General features: G+C 36.5%; 1 protein-coding gene across 2 annotated transcripts; it reads left to right on the top strand.

Moving 5' to 3' along the window:
* Window positions 1-174: 174 nt before the first annotated feature.
* On the top strand, window positions 175-12,608 carry ZCCHC8 (zinc finger CCHC-type containing 8). 2 transcript variants are annotated; one of them, XM_084297125.1, is made up of 14 exons: window positions 175-369; window positions 1,214-1,254; window positions 1,850-1,924; window positions 2,420-2,525; window positions 3,099-3,176; window positions 3,492-3,595; window positions 5,302-5,367; window positions 7,246-7,306; window positions 7,752-7,894; window positions 8,498-8,640; window positions 9,292-9,407; window positions 9,988-10,071; window positions 10,716-10,830; window positions 11,085-12,608. In XM_084297125.1, the coding sequence occupies exons 1-14, from the start codon at window positions 178-180 to the stop codon at window positions 11,903-11,905; spliced, it is 2,145 nt and encodes a 714-aa protein (XP_084153251.1). In that variant the 5' UTR covers window positions 175-177; the 3' UTR covers window positions 11,906-12,608. The 2 variants fall into 2 exon arrangements, with proteins under 2 accessions (XP_084153251.1, XP_084153250.1); XM_084297124.1 differs by having other exon boundaries at window positions 7,243-7,306.
* The last annotated feature ends 3,465 nt before the right edge of the window (window positions 12,609-16,073 follow it).

The raw sequence follows: 16,073 nt of genomic DNA, 5'->3' as shown, positions 1-16,073 counted from the left end.
AGCGAGGGGAGACTACATCTCCCAGTAGGCAAAGCGCTCGAGGCTGGGCAGCTGCGGCGGCGAGCTGCCGCCGTTGCATGCCGGGAGTTGTAGTCCTCCGGCCCCGCGCTGGGGCGGCTCCCCCTGCCCTTTGCCCGTCGCTCCCGCCAAGCCCCGCCCTTCCTGCTGCGGCTCAAGATGGCGGCTGAGGTGGATTTCGGCGACCGCGAGCTGTTCGAGCAGCTCGACGGAGAGGATGGGCCGCCGCCGCCTCGCCTCGGCCCGGAGGAGGAGGAAGAGGAGGAGGAGGGACCTGGCGGGGCTCTGGCCGAGCTGCGAGAGCGGCTGCAGGGCTGTGAGGAGACGGTGCGGCGGCTCCGGGCGGAGAATATCCTGACGGGAACGGCTGGGCCTGCTCCGGGCCGGGGCCCTGCGCCTCCCGAAGGGCGCCGAGGAGGGAGTTCGCACCCGAGTTTTCTGTGGAGTTTCCTCGGATTTTGCTCGGATTTTTACCCTCAGGATACTCAGCTGTACACCAGCGGCACCTCCCTTGGCAGAGGAGGTAGTTGAGTTCTGGGATGGCTGCTAAAGCACTTAGTGCTGGACTCCTCCTTCCTGCTTGTATAGAGAAAACAAATAGTTGCACGTTCACCTTGAAGATCCATTATTAACCTAGCTAGAAATAGTATAAACCGTCAAATTGTGACTGGTTCCTTAAAGGGTTGTTGGGATAGGTCGCATAGCTGTTGGGACAGCAGGTACAATCTGAGGTGTTTTCTTCATACTCATTTTATTAGTTATTCTTAGTTGTTCGTGTAGTTATTTATTTGTTCTCTATTTATGAGTGTATTTTACTGTATTTTTTATGAGTGTATTTTTTGACTCTTGTCATGAGTATAGGGATTTTAAAAACAGACCGGTGATCTGACAATTCAGGCGTAGTGTCGGTAATGAATTTTTTGGATTGACACAGCTAGACCGTTTTTTTCTTAATTTTCCAAAATTAACTCTATCCTAGCTGAAACCAGTACATCAAATATTTTCTTACATATGCACTTTATGGTGTGGTTTTTTTTCAGCAACAGGTGGATTTGTAAATAATCCTCTGTGCAGTGAGATGAAAGATTTGTTGTTCTGTGGGATTTTTGTTAGGTGTTTTGTTCAACTCTGCAATTAATTAAGGTGTGGTTGTGTCTTGTGAAGAAAGTAATGTTCCTTAACAAGAAATTAACATCAGGAACTTAAAAGGAAGCTGAACATTCTGACTCGTCCCAGGTACGTTAATGCTGGCTTACAATGCTTTGTATAATTTGTGTATGTTTGCAGTAGTGGTACTCTGTGACTGGTAATAGCTGCAGCGTGTTTTGCAAAATCTAGAAACCTCCTGCCTGCGTCCCCCACTCTGCTGACACTGGGCTTCTAAATTGCTGTTGTCATCCTTGAAAAAGTCCTTCAGACTCGAGTATCAAAAACTTAGTCTGTAGTGCTGTAACTTTTTCTGTGCATGCCGTTATGATCTGTCTGTTTATGTAACTGATGTGGCCTTTAGGGAAACAGCTCTTTGTGAAGTTAAGCAGTAAGAACAAGTATGTTAAAATAGTAAAATAAGAGTATTATTTTGCTGTTTACAAAGCAGTGCCTGGTCATTAAATGTCTCTCTTGTTTTCTTCCAACAACATGCATGATTTCCGTGGAGTAGGAGAAGGATTTTTGTTTAAGAGAACAGAAACTTGTTAAAATAATAGAACTTGGATTGGCCAAACGTTCCTCTGCTTATAGAATACAGACTATTTGTTACAACAAATAGGATAGAGAGCTTTTACAGTAAAGCTAATGCAGTAACCATTATTTTTTATCTGTTCTGTTCTAGTGGAATTTCAGTGGACAGCTCTAAACTCGATGGACCTCTGTTGCAGATTTTATTTATGAACAATGTCATTTCTAAGTAAGTACTTTTACCTTTCAAGAAAAAGTCCTGACAGGAAGCCGCGTTTGGTTTTTGTTTGGGTATATTAGTGTTTGTCGAAAGAATGTGTAACACAAACCTGGTACGTTTGCAGGGAAGAAAAGTTAAGAGTTAACGATATGACAAGCGGTCTGCTGTTTTTACTAGCAATGTGTATAGCATGAAATGAAGTGTGACTTCCAGGAGCTTGAAGTGAGTCTGAATAACAATTTGAGTTTCATGAGTGTTGTAGGTAAATACAGCAAATTAACCTTTCCTGCCTATATGTACATTTTTTTATTATTTTTTTCACGCTAAAATAATGGTGTGCTTCCTAGTAGGTTATCACATTTGTGTTGGTGGCAGTTAGGAGTACTGCTCCTTTTCTAAATTCTCAAGAAGTCGTAAATGGCAGGTTCTTGGAAAAAGATATCTGGTATATGTTTCCGCCTTGCTTATTTCTTCACCTTCTTATAATTCTTCATTCTGTTGCAGGCAGTATCATCAAGAAATTGAAGATTTTGTTTTTAACTTGGTTCAGAAGTATGAAGAGCAACAAAGAGGTGAACAAGAAAAAACGCACTTCAATGTTAAACCACAGGTACTGTGAAGCTCAAATTATGACTAGGCATTCCTTCTCTCACGTCTTTATAGTGGTAGCAGTGTAAAAGTTCAAAATTTCAATATTAAGTAGCTGAATTCTAGATGTTTTTTCCTACGTAAATGCAAATCAGGGAACCATCAAATACATGCAGTAGATCTTCTTCAAAAAAATCCTTTCTATAAAAAATAAAACTTCCTTAAAGTTGTCTGCATTGAAATTTGTTTATAAGCTTGGTGATAAGTTGGTTCAAATAACTGAGAAAAGTTCTTTAGGTACAAGCTAAATGTACGCATCTGATAATGTTTGGCCCAGCTTTGTCTTTTTCTTTTTCTTTTTTTTTTTTTTTAATCTTAGAAACTAAGAGAAAGATACAAAGAAATGATCCGTATGGTATTTTGGACTGTGGAAAGCATTGTCATTTACATAAATATTTCTATTCTACTATTTAACTAATGTGTCATGGAAAAAATAGTAGCTGTACTGCATGTTCTGTGCCTCTTATATACTTGATTAATTTAGGAGATCTTCTCACTTATTTCTAATTAATTGTTTTCATTTTTTTTATGTCAGCCCTCCAGTGTTCTTTTGGAAGAGGACTGTAAACCAGCAAGCTCTAATTCTGTTAAAAAAATTAAGGAAGCTTTTAGTGTAAGTTTTTGACTATATACTCTTCAATGGTAGGTCTTCATTCTACGTACTTAATATACATTGCCATTAAATAAGATCTCATCATTAAATTCCATTTATCAATGTAATAATGGTTAAGTTCACCATGTTTTGGCCATATCAATGGAAAAAAAATGCTGATTTGTACAGGTGTGGGTGTGTATTATTTGTAAATTCTTACAGAGCGGGTGAAAAAGCTGGAAGAATTTCAAGTGGTGTAAATTTTTAGAAATGCTACCAATAATCTGACCTAAATACTGACATCATTCTGACAATTTTCTGAATTTTTTTCTACAGGTTGTAGGAAGTGTTCTGTATTTTACCAATTTTTGTCTCGATAAACTGGGACAGCCTTTATTAAATGAGAATCCACAGCTGACAGAAGGATGGGAAATACCTAAGTATCCTGTTTCCTAAAACAAGGGGTTTTTCTGTTTATCAAATCCAAAGAATGCCAGTTGGTAAATTGAATTCAATTTCGCTTCAGTACATCGTACATTGCTATCAAAACCATATCAGTTAGAGATGAAAAACTTTAATGAAGAATTAGTGGATTTTTTTCCTCAAAGTATATATGTATTTTGATATGATTGGCTCGCTGATTTTCAGAAGACTTATGTTTGGGAAGGGTGAATGCTATATCCCTGTAAATACATCATGTGAAATTAGAACTTTCCTGGGCCAGTCTGCAGTCAGGTTTGGAATGAAAGCTCATTCCAGATATGAATAAGCATTTTCCCTCTAGAGGAGAAGAAAAGGGCTCAGCCAACTTGAATATTCTATAAGGTGATTTTTTGCCAATCTTGGGAACTGGAGGAAAGTCTTCTAATTATGTAATGCTCTTAACTTGCATCCATTTTATAGTTGGTTCTCTGCTGTGTACAAGAGCTATTATTTAAAAGATGTGATTGAGGGAAATACTGGAGATTTTTTTTTATATTGCAGTCAAATGACAAAATTTAATTGATAAGAATGAGGAAATAGCTTGTTCAAATAATCTCATCTCCCCAGTTTCCTAATATTGCTTCCTCTCCCAAAAGTGTCTGGAGAGGAGACAGTTTCACAGTTCATTTCTGTAATCAAGAATTGGAATAAAGGTCACTTCGTAGTGTTAAAATATTATTTGTATCTGAAGAAAAATTGGAAATTTATAAGCCAGCTAACCTGGGTTTTCTTGTGCCTGCCTTTGACTGTGTATGCACTGTGCTGTAATTTTACATTTGGAAAGCTGCCTCTGTTGTAAAGCATTGGGACAATCCTACTCCAAATGGTACTTGTACCATCTCTCAACCTCCAAATCGAGGAAATAGGAGAAATTCCTGTTAGGTACCTAAAATGCAAAGTTAAGTCTGGCTAAACTTTCATATCTGCCAGCTTTGCTTTGGTATTACTCTTTAAATGTACTTACTGCACCTTTCTTGACAGCTCCCGCAGACATTGAGCCTAAATAGTGAGTTACATGGTGTATCAGATACCATGGTTCTAAATAACGGAAGTATTAATGACAATTTGACTAGTACCTGGCATCTGCTTTTTTTTTTTTTTTTTTTAAACAACTGTTAGATTCTGGAAACTGACGTGCCTCTGAACTTTACTGAACCTCCTAAGTCTTTTCCATGCCGGCTCACTTGGGAGCCTCTTCTCTCCTCATAGTTTTCTAGACAAATAGGCAGAGCAGCTGATAAATTGCAGTCAAAATGCAAACACAAGTAGCATATGACATGACCTGTCTACGCTCAGTTGAGAAGTTATATTTTTGAAATTCTACCAAAGTATATTATTAATAAGATTGATATAAAGTATATCAAAATCATTAGTGTGATACTTTTGCCTATCAACAAGAGGATTCTAGTTTTAGCAAGTGCTGAAAAGGAACAGAATAGGTTGTCGGATAGAAATTGGTTAGTAGAAAATGATATGAGCCCACCTTAAAAGTGGATATAATTTTGTAGTTTGTACTTCTAAATTATTGACTTTAAGCACCCATCTGTAATTTAATCCAGAAGAGTCAGTATTCTATTCAAAGCAGCAGTAGGTTACCATTGATATTTTAAATGAGATTGAAATTTTGCTTCATCCAGTAGCAGTTCCTTATTGAAATCTAAAGATATCATCAAGTTTTCAGCCAGATTCTCTCCCTAGATGGACAAGAAATACAAGTAAAACCAAAAAGGTTTGTATTACTCTTAAATATAAAGTTTTGAGCTGAAAAGTTCAGATGTATACTGTTTGTTCCCATATATGCTAAACCATTGAACATACTTGAGCCATGAGTTTAAGTAAACCAGTGCTGAGCTTTGCAGTCAGTGGGTATCTGTGGTTTACTGCATTTTATTTAGGAAGGGCCTATAATGGACGTGTAAAAACTTTCCAAAGTTGTTTATGGTCTATTCTTCTGTTGCTTGTCTTTTTAGTGATTGCTTTGTCATCCCTGCACTGGTGTACTATCATTGTTCCTACTATGTTGCAGAACAATCTCCTGTCTGACTAGTTTATAGACTAGTAAGACAGAGGGATCCTAAGAGTTGATTGCATAGCTTTTATGGGAGGGTAAGAAGTGAAGTTAATTGACTTTCCACTTGAAAGCTTGTGTGGTCTTTGTAGGATCTGAAGTCATTGATTTCAGTTGCAACAAGAGCCATGCAAGCTTTTATCAGGAATTTCAAAGATGAAGGGAAACGTTGACTTCAACTATGTTTTGTTTAGAAATACTACCAGCTGAAGGGAAGGCAGGTTGAAGGGTTGTTCTCATGGTATGAAATAGTGATAAAATACTTGAATTGTTGCAGAATGTTTGTGTTCAAATACTAGGTAAAGATGAAGCAGAAGGCATGCTTCACAGGGAGGGCAGGTGTCACTTTGGATGCTCATTCTTGTGTCACCCTTTCATCTCTGCTTCTGGTTCCCATCCTAGTTTGATAAAACGAATGTTCAGTAAAAAGCCTTTCTCTAAAATCTTGTTAAGAGATTGGGATATTCCCTCCTATAATGTTGAAAATATTTCCCATGGTATGAATTTACAAGGAAAATTAATCTTGAAGGCAGTTGAAATTCCATTTCAGGTTTTCAGTACGCAGTTTCACAATATATATATATAACTTGTTCAAACTGTGGACAAGGATGTTCCAAAGTAGTAGTCATGCTCTTCTATTTGTTTCTGCAATGCTGATTCTCTGTTTTGTAAAAACTGTCAGACCTTTGATGATACCAGAATGAAAAGAGAAATGCGGGTATTGCTGTACTACAATAGTATTAAGTTGAGTGATTCCTTATCTGTATTCTAGACTTAAAATTCTTGTTTTAACATCCTCTCTTTCCTTCTTCTGGACATATCATCAGCTTTAGAACGTATGTTTTGGTTTGCTTAAATAGTGCCAATAAATGAAATGTTTACATACTTAATCAGAAGCAGAAATCCATCAGTGAATTTTATCTGTAATGTGATGAAAGGAGAAGCTTTTTCACCATTAGGAGAGTAAACTACTGGGTCATGTAGTCCAGGAAGGTTATGCATTCTCCCTTCTTGAAGATTTTCAAGACCTGATTGGATAAAGCCTTTGACAGCCTGGTCTGATCTCGTAGCTGACCCAGCTTTGAGTGGGAACCTGGGTTGTAGGCCTCCTGAGGTCCAACCTGAATTATTCTATTACTATTTTATTCCCTCTTAAAGGAATAGATCTCTATTAAATGGAATATAAAAACTTTATTTCTGCTTGGAGGTACTGCTTTTCTGCTATAATTTCAGTTTTTTCTTCTCCACACACTGTCATGCATTATTTATTGATTACAATGCTGTATTTGTGTTTTCTCAATTCTTGAGTTCTACTTAGGACCGTGAAACAAAATTCTGTTGCTCTCTTTTAAGATTGATATTAAGTAGTCCATTTAAGAAAAGCAGATGACAGCATATGAAATCAACAAGCAGTACTTAAGTTTTTTTTTCTTTCAAAGTCTAAGACTAAAAATCCAATAAGGTTTAAAAGAATTAAGTGCATTTAACATTGAATAATGATCTGGGGGTTTAATAATTTCTTCTGCATTTTTTAAGCAGGCCAAAACCGCATTGTTTCAATTGTGGCTCTGAAGAGCATCAAATGAAAGACTGTCCAAAGGTAAACTCTACATCAGTATTTAAAAGACTGCCTCTCTCCAAGAAATGTTTCGTATAACTGCACCATTCAAAAAATTAGATGCATTGGTCATGGTGTACAAATAATTATTCGTCTCTTTTGAATAAATAATACTGTTCATACATCTAAGTTCTAACTCGCTAAATCAGAATGTAAGTTATTTTTCATAACATAATGATCTGAATGTCTCCTTTTATCTAGGGACATTTTTCAGTCTTTCCTCCTCTTTGCCATTAGATTAAATGCAAATATTCCTTTTTTTTTGTTTGATATGTAGTTTTCATTACAGTTGTTGATATAACTCAGCCATGTGGGGGGAAAAAAAAAAACTTGTTGAGGGCAAGGAGTACCATTTTTATGCTGGGTGAAGGCAAGCATAAACTGTAAATTGTTCAAACCTAAACTTCCAAATTATATTATCTTTAAGCCACGAAATGCAGCTCGTATAAGTGAGAAGAGAAAGGAGTATATGGAAGCTTGTGGTGAAGCAAGCAATCAGAATTTTCAGCAGCGTTATCATGCAGAAGAAGTAGAAGAGAGGTTTGGAAAATTTAAACCAGGAGTCATTAGGTATCTCTTTTCATTTCATTAGCTGTTGCAATGCTTTTCTGGAATGACTTTTTCTTCCTTTGGAATGCCAAATGTTATTCTCGAGTCCTATTTAACTGTGGGTGTATTATGTTTGAATTTTTTCACCCAATAAAATTTTGTTTAACAAATTGCACATTTTTCAAACCATAACTCTTATTGCTAATTTAATAACCCTGACTCTCTATTCAAAATATTAAAAGCAAACAAACAAAAAACATAATTTGGCCATAGCAGTCTCTACAGAAAACATTAATACATTTAGTATTGCATTAAGTTTCACCCTTCCTGTCCTGATAGCTACAGTTAAGGCAGTGAACCATGGGTAATAATAAGTCAGGAGCTAAGTTCTCAGAGTAGCATTGCTTCTCGTACAGTATTTAACCATATGAGAAATGGATGTGTTACACATTATGTTTGACATCAGAGTTGGTTTTTTTTTTTGACCTAAAGTTTTTATTTCTGGGGTTGACTGACAAAATAGTTTCAGCTAAATCATTTCAACTTGATAATTCAAAATTCAACAGGATATCAATTTCCTTTTGTCAAAACTCAGTTATGGACTTTTTTTTTTTTTAAACTCAGTGGGGAACTTCAAGATGCTCTTGGTGTCACAGCTAAGAGTCTTCCTCCATTTATATATCGCATGCGTCAGCTGGGTTATCCACCAGGTTGGCTCAAAGAGGCTGAAATGGAGTACTCGGGACTTGCACTTTATGATGGTAAAGGTAAGGAATGTGCTTTGGGAATGCATTTTTCAATATGGGGGTTATATGCTTGCTGCGTTCCTTTCAGAAGACAAAGTACAAGTACCTAGTTTGTAAACCACCGTCATCCTTATGGAAGAGTGAAAAAGTTTAAATCACGTTTTCTTTTCTACAGTCATATAAGAAATACTCCCCTTTCATCCGTCTGTGCTGTGGCAGTGAAATAGCTCCTTCTGTAATGATTGAATAGATTAAGAAACTTTGTCAGTGTGTTTTCACTCTAATCAACCTTTGATACAAGTCTAAGAAGCCTACCAGCAGGCAAAGAACATCTTTTTGAAAACCCAATTTACTGAGTAATTTACCAGGTTTTTAGTAATGACCGACATTATGCCAGATCCCAGAGAACAGTCCTGATGCCAATTTCTGAGGCTAGTAATGTTAGATAAAGGTTAGTAATATTATGAATACCCAGTCAGGTTTAGGGGTAGCTTCTTGCACGTATCTGATAGGTTTGGTCTCTGTTACTGCCTTTGTGGATTTCAAAGCCTTCATGTATTATTGTAATTACTTGTATTAAAAAAAAAAAGCAAAAACAACATGGGTTCTTAATCCTGTAGATTTCCTCAGTGACATTAATTAGCATCAATAATAATTGCACTTTTGTTACAGATGATGATGGAACAGAAGATGAAGGATCTCGTCAACCAAGACGTGTCACTTATGATGTCTCTAAGTTGATAAACTATCCAGGCTTTAATATCTCCACTCCAAGTGGGATTCCAGATGTAAGTGACTCTCCCCTCTCTCTGAACAGCGTGCTGAGTAACAGTCATTGCAGTTAGCAATTTAAGTTTAATGTTATGTTAAGTTTAATGTTATGCATTCTGCATCTGATGATTTTCTTTCAACAGCCTTTTAAGTGCTTGATTTGGGGGGCGGGAGCTGCTGAGGTAATTGATATGGCATCTATCTGATATGTCTGACCATGCTTCTGGGGTATTTATTTCCTTTATGAGGCTAACAGGAGCCTAGGGAGATATTTGGGTTTCTCATAAAGACAAAACTTAAAGTGTGAGTGCCTCTTCATTCCCCCTCTCTACATTTTCAGAATATTCTTGGAATATGAAAGTTATTGTGGGTGTTCCCACAATTTTGACTAAAGAAAGCTGCATAAGACCAGTGCGCAATCTCTGGCCAAAAGTTTGTATTTAAGTTCTATTTACCCCTGTTAAATGAGGTTTATGACAAGAAAATAGATTTGTCTGGGCTTGTTAATGTCTTAGCATTTCTGTTAATTTTTTCCTGTCATGTTTTTAGCCAATCATACGCATCATTCAGCCTTATTTCTCTTTTTTATTGTTGTAGGAATGGCAGATATTTGGTTCCATACCCATGCAGCCATCTCAACAGAAGGAGGTTTTTGCTAACTACCTTACTAATTTTCATGCGGTAAATATATTTTAATATTATTAATTAAAAAAAAAAAAAAAAGTTTTCTTGTATTTAGCGAAGCCAATGATTCTCTTTGTATCTTCATTTAGACTTTCTTATTGAAACTACCAGGTGTGAAATCCTGATGCTTTTGTTAGTTTTACAGTAACGCTGTAATGATTTTTTTTTTCACTGCAGTGAACCAGTCAGATAGTCAGTATCTTGGCTTATCTGTTCTAACAAAAAAAGAGCTTCATGTTTAGAGTAAATTCTGTTTTTTCAGTGTTCATAGGCAGATCACAGTTGTGCAGTATTTTTTAAACGGTTATGAAAAAAGCTGTAAACTTTTACAGCCTAAAAGTGGTCTTGGTTCCAGACTTCCCTAATAAGAGAAGAACTTACTTGCTGTAGACATGATATACAGTAATTTCAATATAGTGACTTGAGAAAACACAATCTTTTCCTTTGCCATGTAAACCTAAGCAAAATTTCAGTTATGTTCAGTTTCATTAAATTTCTTAAACTTCAGTGTCTAGTTTACAAACTCAGTCAAATAGTTGTATAACTACAAAATTGCTTTAAACCTATTCTTATAGCTGGACATATTACATTGCATAATCTAATTCTAATTTCTTCTGTTTTCCTGGATAATTTCTTTTCAGCCAAGTCCAAAATCTAGCAATAAAAGGCCTGCATCGAAATCAAGTTCTCATCATTCAAAACGACCAAAAGAAGACAACCTGGAAGAAACAGTAGCTGACATGGACATAGATTCCGGTATAGTTATTCTGCTTTTTTTTTTTTTTTCCTTCCCTAGTTTCAATATTTATTTTCAAAGTAACTTCTCTGAATTAAAATGTTAGCGTTGATAGTTTCAGTGGATGTTGAAACCTTCAAAAAGTTTATTCTATCTCAGCTGAAAAACAGGTATGGGATTATATTAGTGTGCTAGTTATTCGGAGTATCGGCACACTTGAACCTCGTCCTAGTCAGGTTTCAGATTCTAAAGCTGTTCTTTAATCTGTTTCCAGATGTTGAAGCATCTCAAAGATCTCAAGCTCATAACAGTTTTGAGTTCCAACCTCCACTGCCACCTGGACCTCCACTGATTTCAACTCCTCCTCCTTTACCACAAGGCACGCCTCCACCTACTCCACAAAGTCTTACACCAACTCAACCTCCAACACCCACCCACCCTCCTCTTCCTAAGACAACTCCACCATTGAATCCTTCCAGTGATGTTGTTCCTCAACCAAAAATAGTGGATTCAACCATGGATGAAGATACTTTAACCTTGGAAGAGCTAGAGGAACAGCAGAGGTTAATCTGGGCAGCACTGGAGCAGGCAGAAAGCACAAACAGTGACTCTGATATCCCTGTTGATACACCTTTAACTGGAAATTCTGTTACATCATCGCCGTCTAGGAATGAAATAGATCTTGTTGCAGAAGTAAGATCATCTGAAAAGATGGTTACGGTGGAAACAAAGCTTTCTAGTGTCAGCGAACAGGTATCAGAAAATGAACATTCTTTAACTGGTCCTAATGCAGAAGATAATTTACTTAATTTAAAGGAAAATCCTGATAATTCAGACTCTGAAGGCATGCTGGATAACACCATGCCTGCTCCCAACTGTGAAGTTAACAATGGAGAAAATGCAGGTGGTAATAAAGTGGTGACAAGCACTGAATCATCCACAAAAAACTCAAGTCCTGTTCCTGATATGAGCAAGTTTGCTGTAGGTATAACACCATTTGAATTTGAAAATATGGCAGAATCAACAGGTGTGTATCTTCGAATAAGAAGTGTGTTAAAGAACTCCCCAAGAAACCAGCAAAAGAAAAAGACTTGAGTTTAACTGGTCTTCCTTTGTTTCATTATGTCCAAATTCCTGCACCCTTTACTCCTCCAGTTTTACAAACTCAGATAACCTTCCTCATCCTTTTGTAGGAAGGAGAATATCTTGACAAATACAGTTCTGCCCTGTTCTTCCTTGAAACTGAAGTGTTAATACAGGACTTCCACCTTGACCAGGACCAATGCGACCAGAAAATACACAAGAATTTTCCCAAATTGCATCCTTCCACTAAGAAATAACAGGACTATAGATTTGTTAAGAACAGTTTTCTTGCCAATACATGAAACTCTAAGAAGAGGAATTTGTTGTTTTGCTGTTCATTACTTCGGCTAAGAATTATATTGTCCTTGAGTTTCAGGTGGATTGGTGATTTTTTTTTTATATCTGTTCTTTGTATAATAATCTATACTTTATAGATTTTGCTAATTATCCTGTAGATAAGTTTAATATATTCAGAATGTTTTTAAGAAGTGCTAATGTTAAGATTTCCCACATCAAAATCTTGGAAATTGGATGAAAATGATCAGGGATTACCAGCATTATCTTCACCATTTCAAGTATTTTTATAAGTTTTTATTTATGTGGGTCGGTTTTAATTACCACTGTATCTTTTGTAACATCCTTCTTCATGTAAACTTGCTGTACATATGTGTTCATTTTTATGTACAGAGGTTTAATAAATGAGCTTTTATAAAGATCTTTTTTTAATTGGATTCCTAAACCATTAAACTGCTGCTTTTGGTAATGAGCCACTCAAGACAATTAGGAAAAAGAAGCTGATTAAAATGAGGGTGGATAGAGTTGATTATTTTAGGAAAGGTCACAACTATTGGGTTCCAGTTTTTATATACAAGAAGCTGTTAAAATGATTGTAGCTACTTGAAACAGAACTTGCCCATACCGCTCAGTTCTCATTATCTGAAGAACTTCTGAAAGGACAAAGCTTAGAAGTGTTATAATTCTGCTTATTAATTGTTCTAATGCTTTTTTTTCCCTTCTCTCAACTGTCTTCAGAGCGACTTACAGGTGGAAAGGCTGTACATATACATTGCCAGCAGAGGGAGCACTGGTTTGGTTTAACAGTATTCATTGAAGCTGGTAAAGCATTTGTTTGCCCTTATATAAATGCAGGGAAAAAGTATTTCTAGCCATGTAAGATGCACAGTAAAACAATCTTTTCAAGAATCTAAGAAAACACTTGTGATGGAGTGACATTCCAGCATGTGTTTGATAAGATAACTTCAGAGACTGAACCTATTCTCCAAAAACCTCAGCTTTACTGATTGCAGGTATTTTCCAAAGGTTCTTAAAATGTGTCAAATTACTACACTCTCTATTTCAATGCCTGGGAAAAGCCCAGCCTTTTGCAGATAAAGTGCTTATTTTTTTTTTCCTTTTGTTGCTCTAAACTTTACAGGAAAGGAAACCTGAAGTGTCTTTATATGTGAACAACTTGTCTTCTGAGAGGCTGAAAAAGTTCTGTTTGCAGCGTATACCAGTTCAGTTTATCTCATTGCATTTGGAAAGTAGAGGTCCAGGTAAAATATTTATCATACAAACTAAAACGATAGGCTTTTTTAGTTTTTCTACGAAAAATTAAGAGTACTGCTTTCTGAGCCAGAAATTGAAAATTTGAAATTGAAATGCTTCCAGCTTCTGTGCACTTCACAAAGAAAGCTCTGATGGGAATCACATACAGATTTTGTGCTTTCTCCGTGCTTCCTCCTCCCATGAATTTAAAAGCCAGTAATCGCAGTTGACACAAGCTATTATATGCTGTGTGCTGCATCACTCACATGTGGGTAATAATGTGATGCAGGGCATGAGGTAATGATTTCAAGTGTACACACCTTTTGGGTGTGTTGAGGTGCTCATATTTTAAACATGCAGTTCTCACCCCACACCTTAGAAGATCTTTTTTTAATAGCCCTTTTGAAATGCTCCTTTAGTAAGGCATGCAGACTTTACAGGGATAGTTACATGTTTGTGCCTTGCTTGCAGACACAAGACGAAAATCATCTTCGTATTATATGCATAGAACTCTAGTTCTATACTTAATTCTTCCCGTTCACAATAAATTCGTAATAAATTGCCCTTCTACATACCTATTTTGATCAATTAAGTCCTCTGTGTTTCTACAAATTCTTACTTGCACCTAAACTAGCTGTTAACTTTATTGCTTCCAAGTTTTATATTGAAGGAATTGGAGTAAGGATAAAGCAAAGTCATTTTGGTAACCCAGCTTTTAAAGTAACATCAAATTCTAGCTTAAATATGTTTAATGCTTTATTTTACAAGGTTTTGAACTTTGCTCTGGGCACCCTTGTAGTTTCTAGAAAAAAAATACTTCATTTTTGGAAGGTGTCTTCTGGTATCTAAAGCAAATGTTATCTTGAGAGGCTTGGGACAGGGATGGACTCCATTTGGTGTCGTGTATTCATACCCATTGGAATATTTTTGCAAAGTGACTGGCCTGACTGGTTGTTCAAGTCAGCAAATACTGTTCTCGACCTGTAGTCTGATACAAAGGGAAGTATACAGACAGCATATTTGAATTAAAATTCCTACGGTTAGTACTGTGTCCATTTAATAATCTTAGTCTTTTGTTGCTTTTTGTTTGTTTGTTTTGATAAAAATTGTTTGTTTTGTTTTGTTTGAAAGACTTTAGCCTTTTACAAATGGTGAGCTCTGTGCTATAAAACACACAGTTCAGGATGGGGAGTTACCCCTGCTGTTTCTCTCATGATTAGGAAAGAGTGCATCTTGATCTTAAAAGTATTTATCTATACTTTCACTGTTCTTACCAAGTACTATACATTGTTGCTGCACTAAAGATGTTTCTGATTACTGAATTTCTTTAATCTTTCAGGTACAGCTACTCAAATTGGTTTTGTATATTGCAAATGCACTCAGATCACACTGCAGTCTGAGAAAAGCTGAATAGCAACGTATTTCTGGTACTTTTAAGTCGTGTTCCCATAGTGATAGGTGTGGCATAATAACCTAGATTAGAGCTTACTAAAATGAATAATAAAATTTGTAATGGGGTGGGTATAGTGTGAGCAGGCATCACTCAGATTTTCCCACGAATTCCTGTTGGCATGATATTCATGTTCATTTATAGCATTGGGATCAGCGAAAGTATTTAGAAATGCTATTGCACATCTGAAAAATAAATCTAATCTGTACAAAATATTGAGGACATCAATCAGGTGATTAATTATGTGTTAAAGAGGTTTTCATTTCTAACTCATTTTTTATAACCTAATTCACAGTGCTTAAAATGTCGTGAAAAGAGCAATAGCTGAGATTCTAGAAGATACCTGAAAGATATGGTAGCTAGAAGAAGAATTAATTTACTGCAAACTCAGTGAGGCAGGATAGCTGAAAAACAACTAAGGGAAGCAAAAAGCTCAAGTATGACTCAAGTGTCTCAAAAGCAGTTGTAATTCCTATGGAACTCTGGAGTACCTTCATTTTGTACCACAGTTGTAATGCCCCTGGTAAGTAAATACCATTGAAGCTTGATGTTGTTCCTAAGAACATGTTGCAGAGCTGATAGTTGTGTTTATATTTAAGGTGGTGGGAGGGGACGAATCAGGAATTAGTCCTTGAAGAAGCTTACAGGCAGGATGAATATAATAACGTGGTAATTAATGTGTAAGTGACAATTGGACACTTCCTAAACTTTAGTTAATTACAAGCAGCAGAGATTTAACATAAGATTTTTTTGCAACTCAATACTTAGCTGTTATGTCTGAACAAAAACTGATTTACCCTTTGTTTATAAGCTTGACACTCTCAATAGGAACAAAAGACCTGCTTTGCTTCTCTGCAGGTGAGAAATCAAGCTCGTTTTTTTTTTTTTTTTACATAGGTGGTGGAATGATTTGGATGATCTATCTTCTTTAACAGAATACGGTTTCTCAGTTATCTGTAAAATGAAACGCTCATAATCAGTGACCGTTACTGTTGTTCAATTAAGTACCTTGTTTAAACAAGCATGCCAAAGAGATTCATTAAATACTGTTCTGTATTGTTTTACCCACATTTGTTAGAACAAATAATGTAAAGTTGGATGTAAATTTGTCTTGTGTAAAACACCAACGAAGAACATAGACTTGCAGGGCTTTTTTGTGACTGTTGAGCTAGGGAAGAACGC

Source organism: Netta rufina, assembly GCF_964035555.1.
Source record: "Netta rufina genome assembly, chromosome: 17".
NCBI lineage: Eukaryota > Metazoa > Chordata > Aves > Anseriformes > Anatidae > Netta > Netta rufina.
This window is presented reverse-complemented; position numbering and strand designations above follow the sequence as displayed.

Bases quoted from the DNA above. Each gene is read 5' to 3' on its own strand.
- ZCCHC8 (XM_084297124.1), top strand. From the start codon at position 178: ATGGCGGCTGAGGTGGATTTCGGCGACCGCGAGCTGTTCGAGCAGCTC. The intron at 1,255-1,849 runs GTACGTTAATGC...GTTCTGTTCTAG, and splicing joins AACATTCTGACTCGTCCCAG to TGGAATTTCAGTGGACAGCT. The intron at 5,368-7,242 runs GTTTGTATTACT...GCATTTTTTAAG, and splicing joins ATACAAGTAAAACCAAAAAG to CAGGCCAAAACCGCATTGTT.